Source organism: Prionailurus viverrinus, chromosome D1 (assembly GCF_022837055.1).
Source record: "Prionailurus viverrinus isolate Anna chromosome D1, UM_Priviv_1.0, whole genome shotgun sequence".
In the NCBI taxonomy this organism is placed as follows: Eukaryota; Metazoa; Chordata; class Mammalia; order Carnivora; family Felidae; genus Prionailurus; species Prionailurus viverrinus.
Genome location: NC_062570.1, coordinates 104,239,389 through 104,256,582, shown reverse-complemented (window position 1 = coordinate 104,256,582; position 17,194 = coordinate 104,239,389). Strand labels below are relative to the sequence as shown.

Genomic DNA, 17,194 nt, shown 5'->3' with positions numbered 1-17,194 from the left:
TTCCATCTTATACAGAGTCTATAAAGTGGTGATAGCTTGGGATTGGCTCCTCTAGCCCAGTGCACTTTGTGTGTGTGTGTGTGTGTGTGTGTGTGTGTGTGTGTTAGTTTATTTATTTATTTTTGAGAGAGAGAGAGAGAGAGAGAGAGAGGAAGGAAGGGGCAGAGAGAGAGGGAGACACAGAATGAGAAGCAGGCTACAGGCTTTGAGCTGTCAGCACAGAGCCCTACACAGGGCTCGAACCCACGAACCATGAGATCATGACCTGAGCCGAAGTTGGACTGTTAACCAACTGAACCACCCAGGCTCCCCAAGCCCAGTGCACTTGTACTTGAGATTTGTGCATGGGTGTGGTGCTCATTCCTGGACTCCTTGGAGAAGCACATGACCAGCTTCACTTGGTTGGTCCCCCTCCCACCCCTGACCCCTTTTCCTTGAAATTCATCTTTCTTTAGCTCCTACAGCCTCTTCATCTCCAACAGAAGTATTATCCTTGTATTGGTTTCTTTTTGCTGCTATAACAAAATCACCACACATTTTGTGGCTTAAAACAACATGCATGTATTGTCTTACAATTCTGTAGGTCAGAAATCTGACATGAGTATCAACTGGTCTAAAATCAAGGTGTTGGCAGACTGCATTCCTTTCTGGAGGTTCTAAGGCAGAATCCATTCTCTTGCTTTTTCTAGCCTCTAGAGCCTAGCTACGTTCCTTGGCTTGTGGATCTTTCTACCATTAAAGCTAGCCATGTTAAGTCAAATACTCCTCACATTACATTACTCTGACCTCCTCTTCTGTCTACGTCTTCCACCGTTAAGGACTCTTGTGATTACATTGGGCCCTCCCAGATAATCAGGATAATCTAGGTTTAGTATATGTGCTGCGGAAGCGAGCACAGGATAATCTTGATTTAAAGGTCAGCTCAGTAGCAACCTTAATGCCATCTGCACTCTTAGTCTGCTTTGCCATAGAAGTAGCACACTCACAGATCCTGGGGTTTGGGACTTGCACACCTTGAGTGGGGGGATTATTCTGTTTATTACGATCCCCTCTTGTTCAGTTTCTGTATTTCATTCTGAAATCTCTGAACTCTGAATGCTGGAAGGTTTTTAGAAAATCATTTGGTAGTCAAATCTCATTTGACCTGAACTAATTTTGTGGCAAAATTTGATCTGAATTAGTGTGAGGCCATGCATAGTTTTTTATTGATTACACTCAGTGAAACTATTTATACATCTTATCACAGAAATATTAAAGCGTTTGGGTATCAGGTCTCCCCAAGGAGGAAATGATGTAACATACAATACATGCACTGTATTATCTTTCTAAAATCTAAGAAATGCTAAAGTCTAAAACCTATTTCATCCTAATAAATTAAAATAAGGGAATGTGGTCCTATATTATTACTATTACTATTCTTCTTCTTATTATTATTATTAGCCTGTAGTTACATTTCAGTGAAACTTCTTAGTCAGTTTTACTAGGTCCCATGCTACAGAGGAGGAGAGAGAAGAGAAGAGGAAATACATCCCGTCCTTCTGTATACCAGGCATCCTGAGGGGTTGTCTGGATATCCTCAGAGCACAGGCTTATTGGAACTCTAAATCAATGAATTTGTACTTTCATTTGCCTTGAGTGTTGCAAAACATTCATTTGCCCTGAGGTGGTTTTTTTTTGTTTGTTTAAATTTTATTTATTTATTTTGAGAGAGAGAAAGAGGCAGAGAGAGAGAGGGAGAGAAAACCAAGCAAACTCTGCAGCATCAGCACAGAGCTTGATGTGGGGCTCAAACCCACAAACTTTGACATCATGACCTGAGCCTAAGTCGGTCACTTAACTGACTGAGCCACCCAGGTACCCCTGCCCTGAGGTGTTTCTATTCAATTGTGTACACGGTTTTCAATAGACATTTTGGGACCTAACACTTGATTTGGTGATTTTATTATTATTTTTTAAATTTTTTTTACGTTTTATTTATTTTTGAGACAGGGAGAGACAGAGCATGAACAGGGGAGGGTCAGAAGAGAGGGAGACACAGAATCTGAAACAGGCTCCAGGCCCCGAGCTGTCAGCACAGAGCCTGATGCGGGGCTCGAACTCACGGACTGCGAGATCATGACCTGAGCCGAAGTTGGCTGCTTAACTGACTGAGCCACCCAGGCGCCCCTGATTTGGTGATTTTATGAAGACATACCTAGATGCTAAGACCTTGAGTATTAGATCACCGTACACTCTGATTGAGCCATTTCAATTTCCTTTGGCTTCCATGAAGAAGTATATGTTCAGAAAATAAAGTCAGTTTTCAATGTTAAAAACCAAGATTAAGTAGAAATTGGCATCTTACATTCATTCCATTCCATTCCACAGATTCAACCAACACTTACAGCTTTTTACAGGTCAGGCACTATTCTGACACTGGGAATATAAAGGAGAACCAGCTCTACTAATGTGAAGTTTTGTGGGGTATTTTAACACACTATGGTAAGGGAAATGATAAATGAGGGCACATAGGAAAAATAAAAGTATTTATTGGGTTGAATATAGCTTTTTCTTTTTTCAACCATCAAATTGACTTATGCCTGAGGCTGTGGTATAAACGTTACTGACAAAGCAGAGGTAGAGAAAAATGTTTACAAGTAGTGCTTGGTACACAGTATATGCTTACGAAATAGTTGTAAGGTAACCATGGCTGCACTGGGACCTAGTTACTAGAGCTTGGCTATGTTGAGGTAGGTGTCTCTTGCCTACTGCATGTCTGGACATCACAGTGCTATCCTTCATCCTGTTGCCGGGACACCCAAGACCTTCTATTATATTTCACATTTGTACCCTCCCTGCTGTCAGTTGCTCTTCAAGGACTATGTTCTTCCTGTTTAACTTGGTGTTCCTTCTCAACACCAGTGTTTCAAGTCGCTGATCCTTTGTGTCTGTGCCATCCTGCTATAGTTAATTGTCTATGCATTGCTGAGCCCCAATATGTAACATCTAATATTTTAAGAATATATTTCAATTATATGCTTGTATCTTGATCAACAATCTATAATGAGATTATCCCCTTTCAGAAAACATAAGTCTTCCCTTCAATCTCTTCATGGCTGACTTCATCTCCTGGTTCCTGAGGGTGTAGATCATGGGGTTCAGGACCGGGATGATGACCGTGAAGGTGATGGAGACAGCTCTGTCCATGGGAAGGGCGGTGAAGGGCCGGGCGTAGACGTAGATGCAGGGCACAAAGTGCAGGGTCACCACAGTGATGTGGGCGGTGCAGGTGGAGATGGCTTTCCTCCTTCCCTCCCCTGCGTGAGATCTCAGCATCATCAAGATGACTGTGTAGGACACAAGGAGAATAACAAACCACAAAGTAGTGACTAGACCATTGTTGGAAATCATTAAGACCTCAAGAGCAAAGGTGTTGGTGCAGGCGAGTTTGAGGACCTGGGGGACGTCACAGTAGAAGCCATCAACAACATTGGGTCCACAGAAAGGGAGGGGCAGCAACAGGGAAATCTGCACGATGGAGTGGACAAAGCCCCCCACCCAGGAGGCCACGATGAGGGCAGTGCATCGCCCCCTGCTCATGATGGTCACGTAGTGCAGGGGCTTGGAGATGGCCATGTAGCGATCGAAGGCCATGACAGAGAGAGAAAAAATGTCTGCCCCCCCGAGGAGGTGGAAGAAGAAGATCTGAGTGATGCAACCATTGAAGGAGATGGTCTTCGTCCTTGACAGGAGGTCTACGAGGACCTTGGGAGCAGTGATGGAGGAGAAGCAGATGTCCAAGACGGAGAGATTGCGGAGCAGGAAGTACATGGGCGTGTGAAGGCGGGACTCGCAGGTCACAGTGACCATGATGGCAACATTTGCTAACACAGTTGTTACATAAACTACAGATAAAAAGAAAAATAAGAGCAAGCTCAGCTCTTGAGACTGGGTAAGTCCACAAAAAATAAATTCAGACACCTTGGTATAATTTCTCAGGGCCATTGGATATTTCTTCCTCCCTGTACAGCTTTGAAAGAGAGAATAATATTACTGAGGCATTGAAATCAAGCAAAGTTTGGGGCGCCTGGGTGGCTTAGTTGGTTAAGCATAGGATTCTGTGTCTCCCTCTCTCTCTGCCCCTCCCCCTCTTGTTCTCTTTCTCTCTCTCTCCCTCTTTGTGTCTCTCAAAAATAAATAAACATTAAAAAAAAAAAAGAAAAAAGGGGCATCTGGATGTTTCAGTTGGTTAAGCATAGGATTCTGTCTCCCTTTCTCTCTGCTCCTCCCCTCTTGTGCTCTCTCTCTCTCTCTCTCTCTCTCAAAAGTAAATAAACATTAAAAAAAAAAAAAAAAAAAGGAAATAGGGCTCCTGGATGGCTCAGTCAGTTAAGCATGCGACATCGGCTCAGGTCAGGATCTCACAGTTCCTGGGTTTGAGCACCGGTTGGGCTCTGTGCTGACAGCTCAGAGCCTGGATCCGGTTTCAGATTCTGGGTCTCCCTCCCTCTCTGCCACACCCCCCTCATGCTCTGTCTCTGTCTCTTAAAAATAAATCAACATAAAAAAAAAATCAAGCAAAGGTTTATCTCATCTGTGGAAACTTTGTAATACAGCTTGAAGTGTGGGGTTGTGAGGACTCCTGCTTTGGTTTTCTTTTTCAAGATTGCTCACGCTCTTATTTTTAATCATATTATCTTATTCTTCATGAACTTGTTGTGTCATCTGGGGAAGTCACTCACTTCTCCTTGCTTCAGCTCCCTCATTAGTCTAAAATGTGGTGTGGGCTGGATCATTCGTTTCCCTACTGTACTCGTTGGGGCCTTTGACATCTGTTAAAATCCACCCCTAGAGGTTGCTGAGGAAGAGAACTGAGGAAGGCTTCATGGAAGGTGCTCCATGAACCGGAGCATCTCTGATTTTATTCTCATTGCACTTTGTTTCCTTAAGAGCCATTGGAATAAACCAACACTCATAGGCCTTTCAGTGACAACATAATAGGGATTGATTAGAACAGCATGTTATAATTTTATAAGCTACTGCACACCTAATAACAATCAATTTTTTTCAAAGTTTATTTTTTACTTATTTTTAAAAAATTTTTAAATGTTTTATTTATTTTTGAGACAGAGAGACACAGAGAATGAGCAGGGGAGGGGCAGAGAGAGAGCGAGACACAGAATCCGAAGCAGGCTCCAGGCTCTGAACTGTCAGCACAGAGCCCGACGCGGGGCTTGAACTCATAAACCTCGAGATCATGATCTGAGCCGAAGTCGGACGCTTAACCGACTGAGCTGCCCAGGCGCCCCTCAAAGTTTATTTTTGAGAGAGAGAGAGAGACAGAGTGCGAGAGGGGGAGGGGCAGAGAGAGAGGGAGACGCAGAATCTGAAGCAGGCACCAGGCTCTGTGCTATCAGCACAGAGGCCGACAGGGACTTGAACTCATGAACTGCAAGATCATGACCTGAGCCGAAGTAGGACGCTTAACCGACTCAGCCACCCAGGCACCCCTACAATCAATATTTCTAATATCGCTCTGAAGTTAGGGGGAAAAGTGTTAGCATTCCCATGTCAATTAATACTGAAACTGAACTCAATAAGCATTAAGCCAATTTTTCACGGTCATATAGAAAATCAGCGGCACAGGAAAAGTCTCTTGTGTCTCTTGGTTCTAGGATCTTTCTACTCTTCCGTGCTGCCTGCCAGCTTCAGGCTATATAAATCCAAGAATAATTTGCATAAGGGACTCTTTACACAATTTTCTGGTCCTTTCAATGGTGGGTCTCATCAGCCCCTCCATTTCCTCTTTCCATGACCAAGGAATTGTAGACCATTGCCCTTCTATTATATTTCAGAAATGACAAGTCTTCTTTTCATTTATTTATTTTTTAAAATATTTCATTTCATAGATATGCAGACATTAGGGTTTAACACAAAGAAGAGGACCAGGATGATACTCGAGATGGTTCTGCTCACAAAGACGACAGCACGGTCCAGGCATGCATACATAGAGGGCATGAAGTGCAAGATTACCACAGGGTTGTAGGCAATACAGGTGAGCCCTTCCTATACAACCCAGAGCAGTTTCTGATAAGCTTAGGCTTTCCACCGCTGGATGGAGTATTGATCGACAGCCAAGGGAACAATGGTAGTGCCCCCTCTGCGGAGGCCATATGTTCTCTTACTAAAGCATCCTGTTTGGGAAGGGAGTGGCAAATCCAATTTAGAGGATTTCCAATTCATTCTATTTAGCCCTTGGGATTCAGGAGCAAGCAACCTTTTATTGCTTGAGTGTCAAATTTGAAAAAAAAAAAAAAGTTCCAGGGAGGCTTAAGAGACACACAGAAGGATGTAGAGAAAGCTAGCAGTGAAGCCAGACTTTGGCTCTCAGCAAAATACATATTCCACCCATGCCATTTTGATAATTTCTGAGAAGTTTCACGATGGTGGCAGTGGTGACAAAATTAACTCAGAGTTAGAGGAAAAAAGCCCTCCTCAGCCTACACATCTGTCTGAGCCATCTGGCACGAACATCTAGGTGGTCCCCAGATCATGCCCACCTGGGAAGCATTGCTCTTGGTCTGCGTAGAAACAAGTTCTGAGAGCCTTGAGAAATCATGTGGCTGAATAAACCCCAAACACACATTGCATCTCATTTGCTCTGGAGAATATCACTACTTGCCTTGTGTCCTGTTTATTCTGTCTCTGTGGGCACAGTCATCTCTGCAGCAGGTACTGGTGGGTAGCACGTTTTATCCAGAAGGCTTATACTGAGCCACTCACATTGCAAGGAACCTGGGCACTGTGTAAAAGTTCTGAGGATTTTACTTTCCTCACCTGTCTCAATTTGCCCCCTTTTCTTGGTCTTCAGTTAACCCCTTGCCATTTCTCCTTAGATGGCTGCAAGTTTCCTAACTGGTGTCCTTTCCTTCAGTGTAGTTTTGTCTAATTCATCCTGTCTGTCTTTTCCAGAAATGTAATTATAAGTCACAAATGGCACCATACATAGTCCTTTGTTTGAAAATCTTCAATGGTTCCCTATTGCCTACACAATAAAGATTAAACTCCTCTTGATATCTGGTGTCTTGTTTCCTTTGATTCTCTGTTTCGGGTGTTTAAATTGTTTAAAGTTTATTCTGTTTATTTTGAGAGAGGTGCAGGGAGAGAGAGAGAATCCCAGGCAGGCTCCACAGTCAGTGTGGAGCCCACCATGGGGCTCGAAATCATGAACTGGGAGGCCTGAGCCAAAATCAAGAGTCAAACACTTAACCGGGACTGAGCCACCGAGGTGCCCCTCAGGGTGTTTAAATGTTATGCAAATTATTGCTGGCTCATGCCTTTGGATCTGTGTTCCCATTGTTCCCTCTATCCATCGTGCCTTCCCCAACCCCCACTTCCAGAATCTCCTATTTTTCCACCTTCACAAACACTGATCTTTCAATACTCAGGTTCAGAGTCTCCTTTTCTGTGAAAACTTTCTTGACACCCCTTTGTGACTCATAATTCCCTGCATTGACTTCTCTTCTGGCGCTTGTAACAGATTATTCCATCTAATTTCTTACAAATCTGTCTCTCCTTTGTTCAATATAATTTCCCCATTACCCCTCAAGTTCATCCTGCCTGCTCAGGGTTCCATTCATCCTGAGATCATCAAAGCTTTACCTAGTCTGGAGCATATATTAGGTGCCACTAAATGCTTTTTAGATTAATGAACAAATGTAGTTGACAAGTGCACATCATGCCTTATAAGCATTGGCACTGGAGTGTTGGGTGAGTGAGAAAGATCTTGACAAACACAGGCTAAGAAATTCTTTTGTTAATGTCCTTGACTTGACCTCAGGGATGCCAGAGAGAGATGCATTTTCCAGGCTATAAAATAGCTTTGTGACCTTGAAAAAGTCACTCCTCTCTGTGCCTCAGATCCTCAGTTGTAAAACAGTGTTATTGGTGTGGAACAATATTAAGGGCTTTGGAGTAGGGCATACCTGGGCTGGAATTCTGCCTCTTGCTTCTTTGTTGCTTGGAGCAAGTCCTCTACTTTCCTCCTCTGTAAACTTGGAAGCATAATACTTACTTCATTGGGTAGCATAAGGAGCAACTACGTTCATGTCTGTAAAGTACCCGGCACATTGTAGGCATTCAGTTAACTTGATTCCTTTCCTTTCCCCCTGAAAACAGGATCATCCCTGTTTTCCCTGAAGAGTTATTTAAGAAGACTTTGCAGAATATAAAATGTTATTCAACAGAACAACAGTTTCTCTTTGAAATCACTTGCTTGTTTGTGTTTCAGTGAACTTGTGTGGGTTACCCAAGTGGACTGGAGCGTTCATGTGCTAGGTCATCAGGTTTGGGAATAAAGCTGGCTCTGGATCAAAGGCCAAAGAGACCCAGTGAGTCATGGGCCGTGTGTGGATATGGAACTGCCTTTGAAACCTCTACAGCTTTTTAGGGAATTTGGGGCATTTTAAAGTCTTTTTTTGTTTGTTTTTTGTTTGTTTTTTTAAGGAAGTACCCATCTTGTGTAAAAACACTCTGCGATCCCCATGGACAGACCCTAAGCTGCAACAAAATCTCTCCAAATGCATCTCAGTTGTTTCACCAAATACAAGCTGCTGACCCCGTGTCGGGGGCCCTTTCTCCCTAGAAAGATATCTCTTCTTTCCCAGCATTTAACATCCACTTCCATTTTCTCTCACTAAAGTTTTGATCCTTTTTTATAGTGTCTGGTACACCGGGCACATTTTTCATGCTCATCTTGTTCATGCATAACCCACAGTGTCTCACACTGACTGTTCCATGTCCTTACCTAAACCTTTGGTATCCAACCAGGAATTCACGCCATCTGAGACCCAGTGGGGTGCCAGTGTGTATGATGCCAGGGAACCTTCGTGTTAGAACGTCAAGTCCTTCTCACGATTGGTTACATTAGACTTCAAGGTCTTCTCTTCCACCTTCACATTGGAAAGGGCAGACTCAGGGATCATGTCATCTTGGCTCTTCTGCCTGTCCCAAAGTGTCCCTGCTGTGTATACTGGTCCCTCAGGCCCAAGCCTAACATGAGAATTAGCGAAGGGAATTTACTGGATGTGAGTGTGGAAGGAGAACGGACCCTCTTTGATCATTTTGGAGTTCCAGCGGGAATTATTAAAGTTTCCAAGTCATTATTGCATACAAGTCCACACACACACACACACACACACACACACACACACACGCACATATACAGATGCCCATGTTTCTTTGCTTTCTACATTCTTGTAAAACCCCAGAAGACATAAATCTATCTGTTCTGATTCTCTGGGTTTTAGGGAAACATATTAATAGAAACATCTAATCCCATATGATCATTCATTCTCAATGTGAGCAGCATGCCGAAGGGGACAAAAATTGGTTTTTAAGGACGACAAAAATCTTAGATATTACAATGATGTGTGGCCTTCAAAGAGCCTCAGTACATTAAAAGATACACAGTCTATCTTTGGTATTAAATTTTCTCGTGGGAGAACAATTAGGAAAAATATCTGGGACACCTGGGTGGCTTAGGTGGTTAATTGTCTGACTCTTGATTTCTGCTCAGGTCATGATCTCACGATCATGAGATTGAGCCCTGCACTGGGCTCTGTGCTGACAGCATGGAGCCTGCTTGGGTTTCTCTCTCTCCCTCTCTCCCTGGCCCTCCCCTGCTTGTACTCTCTCTCTCTCAAAATAAATAAATAAACTTAAAAAAAGGAAAATATCTAATAAACTTCCTTGGGACATAATGATTTGGAAAAATTTGAGAAGTGCTGCCATATGATTAAAAGTCTTGGCCTACTATCTCTGTTTTGTAGGACTCAGAGAAGATCACAGGTATATACCACCTACCAGGACCTTTTTAGCCAAATATTAATGCATTATAACAATTTGCAAAAAATTGTCCTGTAGGTTGTAATTTCCTGAGTTTCTTTACTAATTGTCCAATTTTTGAATGACTCCTGTAGGCTGAAGGGTGGCATTTGAGGTGAGCATAGGGGATGAAGGGACATTTATTGTCTTCCTACATATTTATTTCCTGGGAATCCTTTTCTTAGGAGAGAGGTGGAGCACAACACAGACCCAATGGCTGTTCCTAAGTGACCCTGCATGCGATATATTTCTTTCCTCTCCTGGGACACAAAACAGGTCCTGAATGTGTGAAAAGGTGTTTCTTAGGTATTTTTGTTGTTGCTGTTCTAAGCGACTTGTCTTGCTTGCCGTGCATACATAGACAAAACCCGTAGTGTTGCTCCAGCTATAAAATCTCTGAAGGTGAGATGGGGAGAGAAGAGAGGGAAAAAGAAAGTTTAGGTTAACATAAATTAAATTACCGGGGCACCTGGGTGGCTCAATAGGTTGAGTGTCCGACTTTGGTTCAGGTCATGATCTTGCCGTTCATGAGTTTAAACCTCACCTCAGGCTCTCTGCTTATCTCACAGAGTCTTCTTTGGATCCTCTGTACCCTCTCTCTCTGCCCCAGCCCTGCCTGTGCATTCTCTCTCTCTCTTTCTCTCAAAAACAAACATAATAAATAAATAAATAAATAAATAACCATTGTGGCTTTTGTGCAGATATATTCCCAAACCATACAAGCACTTTTAAGTTTAATTTCAGTGGGCAAATTAGTAGAACGGACCTGAGAACAGGAGATTCTTGGTCCAAGCGTAGATTTGTCCATGTATATATCTGACTAAACATGACTTAAAATATTTCTTCTCTTTTCACTAGTAGGTAAAATATATTGAAGATTCTGTACTCAAAATATTAAATCAAGGAATGATTTTAGTAATTAACTGGAAATACAGAGCCACCAGAGAGAGCACGCATGAAATAAACACGTCCATAATTTCCATATATGCATATTTAGGATTAGAGGGCTAGACAATAGGGAACCTGGATTCTGTGCCTGATTAACGCCATGAGCAGTGCTAATGACCATCCTCTTAGCATTTATTATTCTTCATTCTCATGGCAACCCTGTGAACAGACAGTGTCATTTCCATATTTCAGGTGGTAAAAGTAAGGAAAATATGTTAGCATCGAGAATCACAGGTTATACCAAAATAGCATCAGGTTATCGATTTTCACCTTATATCCCCTACTTCTCCCAAGGTCACAAGCCCAATAGCTCATGTTCAGCCTCATCTCATCCTTCCTGGAAGAGAGTTGAGTGGCTATGAGGATATTCAGAAATGACTGGCAAACGAGCTAGCAGTCTGTTGCCCCAGGACGGCAGTTTGAGGAAAGCAGAGCATAGATTTCCGGTCTCAGTGTGAGTTCTCACCCCAGCTTACTGCTCTCAGAAGGTCCAAGCCTTCTGTGTAGTCTTTTCATGGCAGACTTCATCTCCTGGTTCCTCAGGGTATAAATCATGGGGTTCAGCATGGGCGTAATGACTGTGTTGTTGATGGACACAGCTGTGTCCATGGGCAGTGTAGTGAAGGGCCGGCAGTAGATGTAGACACAAGGCACAAAGTGCAGAGTCACCACGAGGATATGGGAGGTGCAGGTGGACAGGGCCTTGTTCCGTCCTGCCCCAGAGTGAGATCTCAGCATCACCAGAATAACGGTGTAGGATCCCAGGAGCAAGAGGAACCATAGCAGGGTCACCAACCCATTGTTAGAGATCATGAGAAGTTCCAGAGCAAAGGTATCGGTGCAAGCCAGCTTAACTACCTGGGGCACATCACAGTAGAAGGCATCCAGGATGTTGGGGCCACAGAAGGAGAGTGGAAGCATCAGAATTATCTGGACAATTGAGTGCAAACCACCGCCTACCCAGGAAGCCACCACCAAGCCCACCCACACCTCTCTCTTCATAATGGTCACATAATGCAGGGGTTTGGCGATTGCAAGGTATCTGTCATAGGCCATCACGGAGAGGAAGAAAATATCTGCCCCACCAGCAAAATGGAAGAAGAAGATCTGTGCCATGCAGCCATTGTAGGAGATGGTTTTCCTCTCTGATAACAGATCCACCAGGAACTTGGGAACAGTGACAGATGAAAAAACAATGTCCAGGACCGATTTGTTCCGCAGCAGAAAGTACATGGGAGTGTGAAGGTGGGACTCACAGGTGATGGTCAGCACAATGAGGGCATTGCCCAGCACGGTGGTTACATATACAGCAAGGAAAGCCACAAACAAGAAACATTCCAGCTCCTGGAAGTGAGTGAGTTCTAGGAAGACAAATTCCTTCACATTGGTGTGGTTGCTCTGGCCCATGGTTGGGACCACCCTCCTCCATGTCTATCTTGGGAGAAGGTACATTAGGGTTAGGAGTATGGTGTCGTGAAGGGACAGCATCATTTATCCTATATTGTCTTAAGGCTATCTCGAGCATCCAGATCATGACTACTCAGAAAAACTGGGCTAGGGTCTCCCCTCTTATGGCTTGGAAATTCTTTATCCTGATGATTCTTCTTTCCTATTGGAAATACCCTGAGCAGACAGCAAGAGCCATCACACTCTGATGCCTTCCTTCTGAAAGAGGGAGATGGCAGGACTATGGCCATTTGACTATGTCTTGCCTTCTGTCCTGCAAGAGTATGTATGCAGAACTTTACTCTTTACCAAAGTCTTTCACCTGAAATATCTTGATTTTTATTCTTATGATGTTTGTGTGGGGTCTAGAGAGTGGTGATGATCATCTCCATGTTATATAAGGGAAGCTGAAGTTTAGAGCAGTTAATGACTTGCCCACATTTGCACAATTGCAAAGTTAGTGAGTGGCAAGTCAAGGATTCAGATGCAAGTAGTTTTTCTGACTTGACAAAGGCCAATGTTAATTGGGCACCTTGACCTTGGCCTTCTATTCTTTCCTTGCTGAGAATCCTGCTAAATCAGTTTAGCAAGAAGACCCTACCTTTGGTATCTGATCAAATGTCTCATCCCTGATCTTTGATATATAACTCCTTGTAACTAAGTCTTTGGCTTGTCTTTGCAAGAGTCCTGTTAAGCCAGTTTAGTAAGAATCCCTTTGTCTTTGATGTGTCCTTTTAGTAATTTTCCACCTACTGACCCACTTGCTCTGCTCCTGGGCTATAAATCCCCACTGTCCTTGTTGTATTTGGAGTTGAGCTTAATTTCTCTCCTTTATTGTAATAGTTTTGACCCCTGTTGCAATAGTCTTGAATAAAATCTGTCTTGCCATTTTAAATAGTATCCAGTAAAAAATAAATAAATAAATAAATAAATAAATAAATAAATAAATAAATAGTATCCAGTGAATAATTTTTGTTTAATAGACTGCAGAGGTTCCCGCTGAAACATTCTGCCAGATCAGAGATTCTGGCACTTACTTTGGCTTATCAGAATTACAGTGGGGAGATAAGGCTTAAGCAGTTAATTAAATGGCCTGACAACTTAATCCTCACCTCCTCCTTAATTTTTTTTAATTAATTTTTTTTAGCGTTTATTTATTTTTGAGACAGAGAGAGACAGAGCATGAACGGGGGAGGGTCAGAGAGAGAGGGAGACAGAATCCGAAACAGGCTCCAGGCTCTGAGTTGTCAGCACTGGGCACGACACGGAGCTCGAACTCACGGACAGCGAGATCATGACCTGAGCCGAAGTCGGACACTTAACCGACTGAGTCACCCAGGCGCCCCCCTCACCTCCTCCTTTAAAGGAAAAGAAGAATCAGGCCCTCTTAAGTACTATCCCCCTGCACTCGGAGACACTTGGACCTCACCAGGTCCAGGGGCTCTTGATAGCGCGAAGAACTGCAATCATTGTTCAGAGCACATGCAGGTATCACCAACAAACTGATCATTAAAGCTGCAGAGGTGACTTAACCCAAAACTCCTCACTTCAGGGGTGAGCAGAGAAGATTGCTTATTTTTTGAGAATCAGTCTGACTTGGTAAAAGATGGAGAATTTTTTTTAAATATTCTTTTTTGTTTTTTGTTGTCATGAAAACATGTAAGATCTACCCCTGTTAACACATTTCAAGTATACAATAAAGTATTTTTAAGTCCCATCTTCCCTACCTCCTCCTCCCCCTCCCCCATTACCATCTTTCTATTCTCTGTTTCTGTGAGTAGAGCATGTTATGCTAAGTGAAATAAGCCAGACACAAAAAGACAAATACTGCATGATCTCACTTACATGTGGATTCTAAAATAGTCAAACTCATAGAAAGATAGAGACTTTTAACCAGGGTTGATGACTCCAATTTCAGGGATTTTCTACTATTTCTGTATGATAGCACAATAGATTTATTTGATTTTTTTGTCAAATCAGATATTTGACCATCTAAGGACAAAATTCTTTTCAATAGGAATATTTGTATGTCCAAGGACTTTCATATCCCACATAAAATTTAAAAATTCAAGTAGTTGGGATGACTGAAATATGGTTCAACAATAGAAAATAGATAGTCTAGGTATTTGCTGCAATGAAATTATATCTGAAGGAAATAGGCTAAGAAAGAAGAGAATACACTAGATGAAAAAAGAACCAAGCACTTTCCTTGAAATAAAAGTATAATAAACATCAAACAACATATTTCTGCAAACAACATATTTCTTGATGTTTCTTTCCCAATTCTGTTATACTTGGGTGATTTTTATGTTTTAACCTGAATGTTTGGGGCCTATACAAATCCTCTTAAATAAACTTCTCTGTTGATTTTCCTAGATTCCTTGTATTCTTACTATTAGAACCATTTAATTACTGTTGAAAAGTGAATTTTTTCTTTAAAGTTTCTTTTAGTATGATCCAATAGGAATACTAAGTATGACAGCATCCAGGAACAACACATTGCCTAGAACTGGCACTCTGTTTTTTACTGCCACCTAACAAACAGCAGAATGCTTTTTGAACGGTATTCTGCATTTGGGATTATGTTATTGCCTGTAACAAGAAATACAAAGTGGGCTACAAAGAAGAGCCCACTTTAGGATTATATTAAGGCCAGGATCTACTCAGTGTCCCGGATTTGAGACTGCAGGGGAAACCAGGGAAACATTTGTCCTTGATCCAAGGGTAAGGGAGAGCTCCCTGGGAAACCAGTGAGATTCTTCCTCTTAGATGATGAAGACTAAGTATTGGGCCATTTCCCCCTCCTTTGACTATCATATACTCAAAAACATATATGTGGTTTGGGGCACCTGGGTGGTTCAGTCAGTTGGGCGTCTGGCTTTGGCTCAGGTCATGAGCTCATAGTTCACAAGTTCAAGCCCCGCATTGGGCTCTGTGCTGTCAGCTCAGAGACAGGAGCCTGCTTTGGATTCTGTGTCTGTCTCTCCCCTACTTGTTCTCTTTCTCTCTCTCCCTCTTTTTCTCTCTTTCAGAAATAAATAAACATTATTTAAAAAAAACATATGTGGCTTAATTTCCTACTCCATCTTTCTTTCTTTCTTTCTTTCTTTCTTTCTTTCTTTCAAGAGCATGAGCAGGGGAGGGGCAGACAGAGAGGGAGAGAGAATCCCAAGCAAGCTCTGCATTGTCAGTGCGAGGCTCGAACTCACCCACTGCAAGATTATGACCCCTGTCAAAACCAAGATTTTGACACTTAACCAAGATTGAGCCACCCAGTTGCCCCTACTCCATACTTTTTCAAGTGTAGTCTCTTAACAGTTTCTTACTTACATTTTATTTTATTATGTGTGTTTTGTTGTTGTGTCTGTAAGATCTCCTTAATCCTTTGTAGAATGCATTGGGAAAATACATTGGCTACTAAGGTAGAGAATGGTTTTCATAGGAATATGACAATTGGACAGATCAAGAATAAGCATTGGTCACGTGGGCTAGACTGGAATGGGGGTATGCTAGCCAGGCGAGCATAGCAGTCTGAGGAGGCAGGGGTCAGAAAAGGAATATGGAAATTAGGGGTGGGTAGGTAGCACTGGGAGTCAGGCTTGTAGAATATACAGGAGGTGCATGGTCACAGAAGTCATACATTAACCTCTTCAGTTTGCCTAGTTGGGCCCTAATTACTATTTTCAAATAATGCTGCTCTCAACATTCTTTAATTACATTTTCGTGTGCATCTGTAAGTCCAGAAGCAAGCTCACTAGGTCAAGTGATATGTTAGTTTTCTAGTTTTAACTGATGATTAAGGTTTTGTAAAGAAGCAGCCTAATTTTGTGTTCGAATGTTTGATTTGTTTTTAGAAGTAGATGCTATGAACTGAAATAAATGATACTTTATGACTTCTCATGGGAAAAGAAGACTGAAGACTTTGTCCTCTTAGTAATATAAATGTCAAAAAATAATTAAAATATTAGAATGAAATTTAACTAAATATTTTTATAATTTTGGGGATAGAGAACTTTGTAAGCATTTTGCCAAGTATGATTAGATTTGATGAAAAATACGAAACTTTTATGTTTTAAAAGCATGAAAAAGAAGTTAACTAAAAATAAATTAAAAACCTGGGGAAATATACGTAAAAAACATGATACAAAATCGGCTTAATATCTTTGATGTATAAAGAGTGTTTGTCAATCAATAAGAAACATACTTTAAAACAAAAATGGGTTAAATTCACAGAGAAATATAATTGATCAGTCCACATTTTAAAAGATGGTCAACTCCATGTATGGTTGGTAGGAGTGTATATAAGGACAAACTTTCTGGGGTCATTCTGGAAATATGTGTCAAAACCTAAAATATGCAAATCCTTTCATGCAGAAATCCTACTTTAGGAATTTGTGCTAAAGAGTTAAAAACCAAGTGCTTAATATTGTAAGTACAAAAAAAGTTGCTAGTAAAAGAAATTGGAAGAAATTAGAATTTAAGTTAGTATCTGATAAATAAAATTCTTTCTTCTTTTTCTTTTTTTAAATATGTATTTATTTTCGAGAGAGAGAGAGACAGAGCATGAGTGGAGGAGGCCAGAAAGAGAGGGAGACACAGAATCCAAAGTAGGCTCCAGGCTCTGAGCCATCCGCATAGAGCCTGACGTGGGGCTCAAACTCACGAACCATGAGATCATGACCTGAGCCAAAGTCGGATGTTCAACCAACTGAGCCACCCAGGTGCCCCATATAAAATTGTTTCAATAAGTTATGATACACTAGAATAATCTAGTATTACAGTCATTCAAATTTATAATGTAGAATTTAACTTATGGACAAGGTAATATTCCTTTTTAGTGACAGATCAAAACAATGAATGTATCATATAATGTTATTTTGGGGAAAAAATCTACATATCTAGAAGAAATCTGGAAAGATATAATAGTAGCAACCAT

The 17,194-nt window shown here is 41.7% G+C and overlaps 2 protein-coding genes across 2 annotated transcripts; both read right to left on the bottom strand.

Moving 5' to 3' along the window:
* Window positions 1-3,048: 3,048 nt before the first annotated feature.
* Window positions 3,049-3,984, bottom strand: LOC125176949 (olfactory receptor 4D11-like). Its single transcript, XM_047878900.1, has one exon. The coding sequence runs from the start codon at window positions 3,982-3,984 to the stop codon at window positions 3,049-3,051; it is 936 nt and encodes a 311-aa protein (XP_047734856.1).
* Window positions 3,985-11,274: 7,290 nt separating this feature from the next.
* Window positions 11,275-12,219, bottom strand: LOC125176945 (olfactory receptor 4D6). Its single transcript, XM_047878885.1, has one exon. It carries the CDS (start codon window positions 12,217-12,219, stop codon window positions 11,275-11,277), a length of 945 nt encoding a protein of 314 aa, XP_047734841.1.
* Between the last annotated feature and the right edge of the window lie 4,975 nt (window positions 12,220-17,194).